The 13,479-nt window shown below is 33.2% G+C and overlaps 1 protein-coding gene across 1 annotated transcript in view; it reads left to right on the top strand.

Moving 5' to 3' along the window:
- Positions 1 to 13,479, top strand: part of LOC141596871 (agamous-like MADS-box protein AGL12) — a 54,264-nt gene that overhangs the window by 18,053 nt on the left and 22,732 nt on the right. The window contains exon 2 of the mRNA XM_074417140.1: positions 10,783 to 10,873. Within this exon, the coding sequence (XP_074273241.1) occupies positions 10,783 to 10,873 (91 nt within the window). The remainder of the gene's footprint in view (positions 1 to 10,782; positions 10,874 to 13,479) is intronic.

The following is a 13,479-nucleotide window of genomic DNA, read 5'->3' as shown; positions in this document are numbered from 1 at the left end:
TGACAGTACTCAATTTTTTGAATAGTTTTATAGTTAATTTTTTTTTCTAAAAATAAAAACTCTACAAATACCGCGCATTCATTGCGTGGGATCTAAACTAGTTAGCATATTGATTGGTCAAACTTGCTAAAACCCTTGAATATGCTAAAATTCGGTCAATATGCTGTTTTCCAAACACCCCCTAAATAGGAAACTAATAATTATTACATTTTATTTCACTAAATTATCTTTTTAACTAAAATTAATCTTTTTATCAAATTAAATTATTTTCACCTAACTCTAAACTTTAATCTCTTAATTAAAATTTAAATATAATTTATAATACTATAAATTGCTAAATCTTTTATTGATACTATTATTTCAGAATGACTTGATACATACGGAGTACATATAAAACAAAACTGTAATTCACTATTATTACTTTCGTGACCAAAAAAACTGAGAGAATTAAAAAAGTGAAATCATTAAATTTGTGGTAAAAAAATATTTTATTAAAATACATCATTTCAGCACATTACCCAATTCTCTTGATTAATTGTCAACAAAGCAAAATACATTAATGAGAAATATGGGCAATTAATTAAATATCACTATTTTATAAGTAGTTTATTTTTAAAGACAATAATTATATATACAGTGCATTTATTGTACGGGGTCTAAACAAGTTTATGACTAAATATAAAAGTGTAAATATCACTCTTATGAGATTTGAACTCATGACCAATAGAATAGAAATTGGCTGCACCAGTGAAGATTTCTTGACTCATACTCAAACTAAAACCTAAATTTTGCAAATTAGGGGGGATGCAGGTGCATCCACCACACCCCGTGGATACGCCACTGTCTTTGGAGACCTGGATACTAGAGAAATAGAGAATGATATCACATCGGAATAGACGAAAAGAAATGTTGTATAAAAAAATGCAATATATTAAGGGCTTGTTCGGGATATGAGTAATTATTAAGAGAGTAATGGAAGATAAAACAAGAATAAATGGGACAAGATTGGTGGTTAATGGTGGTTGTAAAGGGTGAAAATTAAAGAGGATGTGAGGGATGATTATTACGTCCATAGAGAGATAATGCATTACTTGGGATGAGAGCAGGGCCGATCCTGAACATTTTGAGGCCCTGGGCAAAACTGTAAAACGAGGCCCCGATTTGTTAAAAAATTTTGTTCAAGTAATTCATGTGTCATTGTCCAATATTGAGAACACTAAATTTTTTTTCCCAATTTTAAAGATGAGGTTGATTCTTGAAGAACTCTAAAAAATTTAGAAGAAAAAATGATGGGATATTCTACTTGGTACCCCTCAATTTTTTGACTTTCTACATGGTACCCCTGCACTTTTTAAAACATACATGGTACCCCTAATTGTTGTCATTATCACTAGGTGTACCCCTAAACTTTATTTTCCATCAATTAAACTCGGTTTTAGGCGTTAGGTAATGACTTGGACGCGTAACCAAACTTGTCATTTATTATCCCATGACATAAGGACTCTATTAGGCTCAATATCCATCTTTGAACGTGATAATTTGGCAAGGAATCAATAAACTACATCTGTTCATGCCACTCTTCTATTTGAGACATTTCCTTTAGTTATTATTATTCTCTGTCTTTCAATGAATCTTTACTATTTTGTTCTTGGTCTTTTGTCTTTATTCTTTTACTTTTGAAAAGCAATCGAATGTAGCTAAATTTGTTTTTATTTACTTTGCCCTTTTGATCCTTATTGTTAAATATTGTGTTAAAATTGAATCAGATAATGTAAAACATAACTTGTAGACAGGAGTGAAACCAAGATTTGAGTATATGTAGAGCTAAATTTTGTAGTTATAAACTTTGATAGGAAAAAAAAATTACGTGAAAACAATGACCCCGATTGTTGCAACTTAGAAAGCAAAAATGGCAACATAGTGAGCTTGAAGAGGAGTTTAGCTAAAACACATATATTGAAACAAGGTACTTTCGACTTGCAAGGATCTTCTACTTTGGTCGATCAGTTTTTATATGCTAACTAAGAAATGAAAATAATCTAAAATCATCAAGTTTCCACATTGATATCTAATCTAATTTAATACGGAGTATTATACATAAAATACTGTATATAAACCGAAAATTAAGTACTTTAATGAAGGACAATATATAATATTTCATTATACTATATAGTTTTAAATGTATAAAAGTTCATAATATACTTTATAATAATATTAGAAAAGTAACTGATTAAGAAAAGGCAATTATAATCTAGGGTGCAGTCATATTTTGGGGAAATTGGAATAAGATGAAAAAATTGAATTTACATACTTTCCTTAATAAAAAAAAGATGATAACATCATTGTGATCTCTATGATTTAATTTATTTTCTAGGGGAAATTGGAATAAGATACATTTTTTAAAACATAAAAATTAAATTTACTAAACTTTATACTTTCTTTAAGTGATTAAAAAAGATGATAACATCTATTAGGTTCAATATCCATCTTTTGTGATCTCTATGATTTAATTTATTTTCAATAAATAACACTAGTAGTCCATATGTCATGGGATAATAAATGAAAGTAACAATAAAATTGAGTTTAACGGCTAATGGTATATTTTAAAAAGTGTAAAGTAACAATAGTAGAATAATTTTCAGTAGCCATGCGGGATAGTGAAAGTAACAATAGTAACGGCTAATGGAGTGAAAGTAAAGTAACAAGCGGTGAAAGTAGCATTACAGAAAAACTAATAAATATATCTCATAATTTGGTTGATAGTTTTGTAGATCATAATTTCAAAAATGTTATAATAATATCAACATGAGTAGTTAAAAACTGTAGTAATAAAAATAGTAGTATACCTTCAAAAAAAACTGTAGTAGTAGGTGAGTATTAGAAATAGTAATAATAACAATAGGATTAGTAAAAATAACAGTACTAACAACGAAAATAGTAAAAGTATTAGTAATAATAACGTGAAGAGTAGTGAAAGTAAGAATAGTAGTTACGGGAGTAGAGAATAACGTCAAGTATAAAACGATATTGATTAATTATGGCTAACTAGATATTACTTTTAGTTAAATATTTTATATTTTATATGTTACTCCGTATTTTTTAAATACTTTGAAGTTAAACCTTAAAAAATAATATTTGAGAATGTTTACCCTATTTTATATATAGGTAAAATCTTAAACATCATTATATATACTCCGTAGTTGTTTAAAAAAAAGTGCAAATTTCTAATAGATATGTTTGACACATAACACATGCAAGACACAACCCAAACACTCGAATAAGTTTAATTTGAAACTGATATGTTTGCTCCATAAATTTCACACGATATACATAAAAAAATTGAAAAGTGCCTAAAATTAGATTCACATTATTTTGAACATATATTAACTAATTTGGAGCATAAATCTAATTTAAGAACTTAATGTTGATTGTTACATTATTCGAATACATTTTATTTTAATTAATATGATATTTGATTACTTACAAAATTATTTATAAAACGTTGATCATGCATAACTAATTATCACTTATTAGTTACTCCGTATAATTAAAATTGTATGTATTTTATTTTAATACATTGAGGTTAAACCTAAAAAAAATAAGATTTGAGAAAGATTAATTTATTTTAGGGTTTTTCTACGTGGTGCCCCTGTATTTTTTCGAATTCTACGTGGTACCCCTTGGTTTTCAAAAATATCACTTGTACCCCTAAACTTAGTAAATAGTTCGTGAAATACCCAAACTACTAAAAATCAAATTTTTATTGGAAAAGGAGATGACGACACCGGGTGTGACTCAAATTGAGCGACACCCGGGTTATTATTGTAAATTATTTAGATATTTTGCTTTCCCTCCATCAAAATTTGAATTTCAAACTAATTAGGATTAAGGGGCAAATTAGGAACTTAATGTTAATTAAATAATTGTAACAATAATATCCTGGCAAATTTAGGAACTTCACGTTTTTTATGCTTTTTCTTGATTCACTTTAATTTGTCAAATTCATCCCATTAATTTGGCATCAATGGATAAAAAATTTCAGAATTGATGATGAATTCATTGTTTGCTCAATACTTTCTTTAGAAAGACCAATCTCATACATATATTGAAACAATTATAAGAGGATGGAGACATGTAGTGTAAAAATGGCCGTAATATTGATAAGAATTGTAAAAATCAGGTCGCGACCTAATTTGCCCCTTAATATCATACATATACTTTGTATGATATAGTGATGATACATTTGAATGTTAGTGATGAAGATAAAGAATAGTTTGTTATGATATGGTAATTATAATATTATTATATTACTATATTAGATATAGATTAATTTTAATTAGTATTGATATATTTGATTATTATTATTATAATTAAAAGATTATGAATTACCCTCTTACCCTACATTGTTGGCACAAAAACAAAAACAACTTTAATATTTTTTATATTTTTCTACTTTTTTTAATTAAGGTGTTACCGAAATTCGGTAACACCGGGTATCGCCCTAGCACTCCCCAATTTTTAAACAGTTGAATTTTGTAAAGAAAACATTTTTGCGATTGAGTAAATGATATTTATGTTAATAGTGTGGCAAAGTATATGTAAAAAATCAATAAAAAATGCATAAAATTAACATTTAAAAGGGGTGAATTAGAACATTTTGGGTATTTTAAGAGATTTTCATTAAGTTCAGGGTACCAGTGATATTTTTGAAAACCGAGGGGTACCACGTAGAATTCGAAAAAACACAAGGGTACTATATAGAAAACCCTTTATTTTATTTATAAACAAAAATATTAAATGTCATATAGGAATTCGGGGAAGTGGCAAATAAGCCCCAAACGTTTGTCACTACGTGCAAATTAGCCCCATAACATTTTACTAGTGCGAATTAGCCCCATTAGTTATACCCGACGTGCAAATCAACCAAGTAGAGATATCCTAGTAAAATTCTCGCCGGAAAATTGTGACATGACACCGAAAAAATGAATAGGATGGATTAAATTAAATAATAATTAAAAAAAAACATATTGATGAATTGTCACTATCTAATTACGTCTCAAACACCTATTATCTCATGACCTTGCTTGATCATGCTAATGACATAATTAAGTAAGTATAATTGGTGACCTTTGATGGTTAATTTGTGACCTTTTACATTAAAAGGTCAATTTGTGACCATTGTTGAACAAATTGACCACCTCTTATATGGTTTTCAGAGTGGACACTTTTTATTGGTTGAATAATAAAAAAATTAAATAAAAGTATATAATAATTATGATTGGGAACAATTGATTGGGTTAACCATTTCTCTTTTTTTTCCACCTCAATTTTGTTTGATGTGGTCTTACGTCCTCCCTTATCTCTTTCATTTATGGTTTTTCCTTCAATTCTCACACCTCTAACCAATTTTTTTCCACCTCAATTTTTGTGTCGACATTTATTGTAAAAATTTTTTGATTAAAAATTTACTAAGATTCACAAAAACTGGAAAAAAAATGAAATTGGGGGAAAATTGAATTTATACACACTACAATTATATACCGTCATTAATTGGAAAAATTACCTTTTGGCATGGGGATAACCATAGCTGCTACAGGAGAACTATTGTAGAATGAAGATAGTAATGAAGGAGCTGAGATGGGAAGAAGATAAACAGACATAAGAAATAAAACTAGATAGAAAACCTAAATTCTGGCAATATGTTTTTTTTTAATTATTATTTAGTTTAATCCATCCTATTCATTTTTCCGGTGCCATGTCACAATTTTCCGGCGAGAATTTTACTCGGATATCTCTACTTGGGTTGATTTGCACGTCGGGTATAACTAATGGGGCTAATTCGCACTAGTAAAATGTTATGAGGCTAATTTGCACGTAGTGACAAAAGTTTGGGGCTTATTTGTCACTTCCCCGTATATGAATTATATTATTTTTCTTCAATTATAATAATAAAAGTTTCAAACAGGTCGCCCGAAGCGTTGGATAGTACCTAGTTTAATCATAATTTTAAGAACTGTCATAAAAATGTATTATAAATGGTAACTATATGATCAATTAGACAAGTCAACGCAATTATATTTCACAAAAAATGAATTTTAAATGATAAAATTAGATAGTCCGAGCGAAGGCTGATACTAGTACTAGTTTAGTTTATTAAATTTAAGGTATCAAAACATGATCTGACTTTTAACATATTAACGATCCATTAAAATATCATTCAAAATGATACTCCTTCCATCCCGATTATTTGTTTGCTTATTTAATTTATGGGTATCTCATTTATTTGTTTACTTTTCTATATATATATATATATATATATATATATATATATATAGAGAGAGAGAGAGAGAGAGAGAGAGAGAGAGAGAGAGAGAGAGAAAGAGAGAGAGAGAGAGAGAGAGAGAGAGGGGCAAGATCCGGTGAGTCCACCTAAATATTTGAGTCCCGTGAGTCAACTTATGTATCACAGCCTATACACAAGAATATCAAACACTACATACGAAACAATATCACTGCTTATACTGAACAATATCACGCAAAATATACAACGAAAACAGTAAAAAGAAGGCTTAAAACTATAGTCAGTGACACTAATCGTCGACGGCAACCACCCACGACTCACCACCACCCACGACCCACCACCACACGTTCACCTCCACACCAACCACCACCACGGCGCACAAGTTCGTCTCACGACCATCGCTACCACCCCTCACTAACATACAATCAACGATCCTTCTTCCATTAACATCCATTAAAGAACAACGTCGCCGCTGTTAAATTAGGGGTCTCATCGTCGGTGATGAAGAAAATAGGCGAATATAAAGAAGAGAACAAGAGAGGAAAAAATATAAAAGAAGTAATATGCAATAACTCCGACGAACACGTCGCCAAAATCGACTCACCGGCGGGAAAGTGCGTGAGAATGATGGTATTTGTTGGAGCTCCGACCCTAGCACTGATGGGTGTAAGAAAAAGTATGAGAAAAGAAGTTAATAACAGAGGGCGAATCTAGTTCAAAGAAGAGTGATATTGTTTAATATGACGCGTGATATTGTTTAGTATAACTTGTGATATTGTTTCGTTGGACTCACGGACTCAAAAAGATAGGGTGGACTCATGTGATCCTAATTTATATATATATATATATATATATATATATATATATATATATATATATATATATATATATATATATATATATATATATATATATATATATATATAGAATCTTGTGAGTTTGGTTTTTATGGTGAGTTTGTGCTCACACTCTCATTGTAGTGTTATTCTTAAGTTGTTATGTTTTTCTCTATTTTTCTCATTATGTTATCTTTTTTTATTTTTATTTTTGTACCATTTGTGTTACTCTTGATTTTTTTTATTTTAATTTTTTTTTACTCTGTGTTTTACCTAGTGTTATTATGCTGTTATTGTCCTTTTCTTTTCACTTTGATTTTTTTACGACTTTGATTTTTTTTTTCTCTTTTTTTTTTTTACCATGTGTTATTGTGCTGTTATTGTTATTCTGGTGTTATTGTGATGTTATTCCGGTGTCACTTTGATTTTTGTTACTACTTTGATTTTTTTACTCTTTTTTTTTACCACATGTTATTGTGCTGTTATTTTGGTGTTATTGTCATTCTGGTATTATTGTGATGTTATTCCGGTGTCACTTTGATTTTTTTTTTACTACTTTGATTTTTTTTACTCTTTTTTTACCACGTGTTATTGTGTTATTCTAGTGATATTGTTATTTTGGTGTTATTCCAGTGTCACTTTGATTTTTTTTACTATTTTTCCCCCCAATGTTATTCTAGTGTTATTCTGGTGTTATTGTAATGTTATTGTACTCTTACTGTGGTGTTACTTTGATGTTATTGTACTATTATTGTGGTGTTAATTTGATGTTATTGTACTGTTATTGTGGTGTTATTCCATTGTTACTCTACATTTCTCATTATTAATTTAGACCTGGCAAAACGGGACAACGGATCGGGTTCGGGTCGGGTCAGTTTGGGTTTCTCATTGATTTCGGGTTAACTCGGGTCGGGACGGGTCATTTCGGGTTTCGGGTATGTTTCGGGTTTATTGGTCGGGTCAGTTCTGGGTCAAGCGGGTCGGGTTGTTTCGGGTCGGGTCATTTTCGGGTCAATGAAAAATAGAGAAATCGTCATTTCAAGTCTTTTCAGTTCAATTACAGTTATATTTTGTCGGGTCATTTTCGGGTTTGGTGGTTTCGGATCGGATCATTTTCGGGTCAGGCCAGTTCGGATCGAGAAAGCTCGGGTCATGTTCGGGTCGGGTCGGGTCAATTGGGGTTTTCGGGTCACTTTCGGGTGATGTAGTTCGGGTCACTTCGGATCTCGGGTCAGTTTTTTCGGGTCGGATTGCTTTTGCCAAGTCTAATTATTATTTATGTGTTAATCATATCGCAGACCATTGTCCTTAAGGCGAAAAGGAGAATATTCTGAAATGAGAAAATAAGAGGAAACCTAAAATGACAAAATAAGAAAAATTATAATTGGAACGGAGTGAGTATATTATAAGAATTCAACATTAACCAATATAAGCTATAAGCTACACACAAATTCTTGCTTAATATCGTCTTAAGATAAGACGGTACTCACATACAGTTCCAGAGACAGCTCCAGGTACAATTCCATAGGCAGCTTAATGACCTAAAATGAGTCAGGTCAGCTTCAATCTTTCCCGAGAGCAGATGGGTGGTCCATTTTAAAAGACCTGCTTTCTTTCGCATAGGCAGCTTATTACCTCTACTTTACATCTTCCGATTCTTTGATTATCATCAACACAGTGGACGCAACCACACTTGTATACAATTTCAACACCTAACTTGGGAGCAATGTACGTATTTTAAAACTACAGGTAAATATTGTACAAAAAATTACACAAAACTTTCACACTCAAGACTACCAGATTTTGAAGGCCATAACTTTTCACTAGATTCACTGGCTCGTGACGTGATGGTTACTTACAAAGAGAGCCCATAAAGACCAAGACAATTGTATTAGTCATGTAGTTACAAAACTTACAATGTGTTGTAACTTCAATGGCTTGAATGAACTGATTGTGAACTGATACATTTCATAATGAGGCGCAAACTGACCATAGATACCAAAACATGATTTCCTAAAAAGGACTGAATAACTGATCTACTATATTGCAGTAACTGAGTCAGACTCGTGTCTATGGTGGACTAGGGGGAAGGATATTTTCGAAAAACCTCATATTGAATAAAGCAAAGGAGTAACATTAACTCAGCTAACTTTCCCATCCGTCGTACAACAACAGCTTTCTCAATCCCCGATACTTAAACGAGCACAACTATTGCGCTGCCACCCCGCCACTGCTCGCATCGCCACTACCGTACCACCAGCCGGAGCATCACGGGACATCCAATTAATTTAATCAAGAATCAAGCTAGCTCAAAGTCATTAAATGCAGGGGGGAAACCGCCCCCAGCTCCGTCACCAATCTCCCTCCATTATCATTCACCACACCTTCCTCCACTAACAACATTAACGGACCACCAGACCAGCAACAACAATTCACCGAGAAGTCACCATTCACACCACCTGGAAACGAGTAGCACTTCCTTCAATCTCGGCCATTCACCATCACCATGACTATCACACCTCGACATCGTCGCATCTCCTCCATCAACCCTATTTTTGCGATGTCTGACAGAAATGCGAACGGGAAGCAGCCGCCAGCACCGCAATCGACTCCCTACCAGATCAATTTGGAAAACTTCAAACGTCGATTAACCGCCTTGTACGCTAATTGGAATAACGGAAAATCTGATTTATAGGGCGACGCTGATGCACTCGCTGTCGCAACACCGCCGACTTCGGTAGATCTTCGTTACCTGAAGTAAATCCAGAAAATAAATCAATGCTATTGTAATCGTTGTGGGCGAAATTCTAGGGTTTTTTTTTATTATTAATCGTTTCTTCAACAAAATTTGGGAGTTTTTTTGTTTGGCTTCAGGAAGAGACGGGGGGAGGGGGGGATGGGGCGTACTGGTTTTGTTAATCGCCAGGTTTGTTTTGTTAGATTCAATCTCACCCATCTATTCATTTTATCCGATGGATGAGATTTGTGAGCACAAATTCACCGTAAGAACTAATTACTAAACTCACGAGATCCCGCCTCTATATTATATGAAGGGTAATTTAATCATTCACGTAAGTCATAAATAGTCTCTCCTTTCTCCTTAATCTTTATGTCAAAATAAAGCTAAATTAATGACCGGGGGGACAAAGGAATTATTAACTTTATTAACTTTCTAAACTTTGCATTCATATTAAGTATGACCCTTTAACTTTGGAATAGTTCATAGGTTCTAATATTCCACCTGGCTAAGGTAGTCTACGATAATTTTCTCTAATATCAAATAATGAGGATATGTTAGAACATGTATAAGTTAAATTGTACTATCTCTCTGTCCCCGTTATTTGTTGTCCTTTTTCATATTAGGGTGTGTCAGTGAGTTGTTGTCCTTTTTATTTTATAAGAATGAATTTGGTGAATAATTTGATCATTCACTCTCAATTTCTTCCACTTATCATTTGGTAATTGGCAAATTTCTCTTTTCTTGATTTTTGTGCCAAAATCAAAGGACAACAATTGACCGGAATGGAGTGAGTATGTGAGTAATATAACTAATATGCCCAACTTTGTGAGTGCATTAAATACTCTAAGTGAGCTAGCTCAGTATGTTCCTAACATTTTAATTGATGTCTAATCTCTCTATAACAGCACTATGCAAGAGCTCATTGAAAGGTACATGAAATGCACAAAGACTTTTCAGGCATCAGATTCAGAGTCAACTGTTGAGAAGCAAGTCTTGGTACGTAGACAAATTTCAAATAAGCGTGTCATCTACGTTGTTTTAATTATTTATTTACTTTTTTTATTTTTTGTGACGGGTATTAATAAAGTACCCTTTTTATTCTTTTTTTTTTTTGTAAAAAACCATTAAAGGCCTTAAATTATATTACGAGCATCAGAGAGAGCTACAATACCAAACTCAGCTGGCAAATCCGACGTCCAAAACCGATTACCATGAACCCATGGCATAGCATGTGCTAACATATGTGCTAAATTATTAAAATTCCTACTAATAACTCTCCATATTTTCTTTTTCGTCTATTCACAATACTCTTCTCATTTCCTTATTTGACAAACTTTTATACTTATTTTAATTACCTCACCCCACAACAATACCCCCACAATATTCATACTTTATCTTATTTAATCACCTTACCCCACAATAATACTTAGGGGGCGTTTGGTTCGGAGCCTTTAGGAAAGGGAAAGAGAATTAAAATGGGTGATTCCTTTTGTTGTTGTTTGTTTGAGACAAACAAAGGGTAACCCATACCCTCTCTTACCCCCAAAACCATCCACATCCATACCCCTACCCCCCCTAGGGTAAGCCCATACCCTTTCCTCCTACTCTATTTCCACCACTACATCCGTACACCCACCGTCAACCACTATCACCAACACCCACCACACCGACACAACCACCACCGGCCGACGTCGGCGGTCCCTCATCATTCCGCCCACTCACCGCGTACTCATTCGGACTCCACATCCCTAACCACTAAACACCACACCAACACCTTTAATAACTATCCCACCCTACGAAACTCCCTCCCCCGCCGGTAACCTCTCTTTCCGACACCCCAACACTGTCGAAGCCTCCGCCAACCACAATAAAACACCAGATCTGGTGTTTACTACGGTGAGGGAGGGAGTTTCGTGGGTTGTGGAGGTTGTTTTTAGGTTGGTTTCGGGTTTGGGTTAAGGGTGTATGACGGTGTGGAATTGAATTTCCCTTTCTTGTTCCAAACAACTAATATAATCTAAGGGTAACCCATACCTTTCCCCTTATTCCTCTTTCTTTTTTCCATTCTCTTTCCCTTTCCCGTACCAAACGTCCCCTTATTTTAATCACACAATACCTTCCCTCTCTGCAATCTCATACCCCACTACAATACTTTACCATATAATACTCCTCTCCCTTAATTCCCGTGCCCTCCATGAAAGAGGAGGGTTATTAAGAATAGGAGGGAGTACATAATAACTAACATTGGATGAAAGAAATTGACTTCAACTTTCTAAACTTATTTTTGTTTGGAGAAGGAAATATGAATTGGACTTAAATGCTAAGAAGGTATTTTTGAAAGAAAAGAAGAATTTACATATATTTTGGATAAAAACTACAAATTTCGTTGGAAAATATACAAAAAGCAAATCTTAACTCGTTTATGGAAGCAATTAGTAACACAAAAAAGGTTTTTATTGATAGTAAGTTTCGATAATAACTTATAAAAAGTGATACATAAAAGATAGTAGTCCCTTTATTTTAATCATTTCTTTGCATATTATTATATTTTTAATTGTCTCCCTTGTCTACTACTGTAAAAGATTGAGAAAAGCTCAAAATTTTCTCGTGTCAAACACCAAAGCTAAAATTGTGCCATTTTAGTCTATTCAATGAATATATTTGGACTAATATTTGGCCTATTCTTTAAATTGAAATATTAATAGTCTATTCAATGAATATATTTGGACTAAAATTGTGCCATTTTAGTCTATTTAATGAATATATTTGGACTAAAATTTTCTCGTGTAAAACTGTTATGATCTAGACGGAGATAATTCATAAAGGTAGAGATTTGTATTATTGATGATATCATTCTAACTGAATAAATGGGGTGTATATATATAATAGTGTTGGGATCCTCTCCAGTTTTTAAAAGAACTGGAGGGTCCAATACCCTCATTATCTGAACACACATGGACAAGGCATAAATGAATGGGTGAGATGAGTTTCTTATATTTCAACCTGGTAAAGTGATAAAGAACATATCCTTCTTCCTCTCTCTTCCCAATTTCCCATTACTTTACATAGCTCAACAATTCATCCATGGCTGCCACCAGGACAACCACCATTCCACCAACGTCCCTCCGTCACCATGCACTGCATCGTATACAACCGTTAGCACCATTTAGCAGCCCAGAAATTCATCTCCTTCATTTCCAAGCCATATTCCATGATAAAGTAAATTAACTTTCACCATTTCCCAATTTTATTAGATAGGCTTCATCCCCCTCTATTCATCAATGGTGATCCATTAATTTGTATCATATAGCCACACAGCTTACCACCATCACAAATACCCCCTGAGATCGACGGGAATATCATCGAACCGTCACCTCTCCTTGACCGTCACACTAAGAAAAGTCAGCCTTATCCCATCTCTCCCGTCACAAAACCCCCGCCACCACCACCACCACCACCAAATGATAAAATTTAAATTACGGGAAAATCATAATCCCTTGTCGCATTCGTCACCATTAATCTGTGCATAACCTTATTCCCCTCCTTGAAGTTAAGTTAGAAATGCAAATGACGAGAATTACGAGGCGAGATGATAGTAATAG

This window comes from Silene latifolia, chromosome 8 (genome assembly GCF_048544455.1).
Source record: "Silene latifolia isolate original U9 population chromosome 8, ASM4854445v1, whole genome shotgun sequence".
NCBI lineage: Eukaryota > Viridiplantae > Streptophyta > Magnoliopsida > Caryophyllales > Caryophyllaceae > Silene > Silene latifolia.
This window is presented reverse-complemented; position numbering and strand designations above follow the sequence as displayed.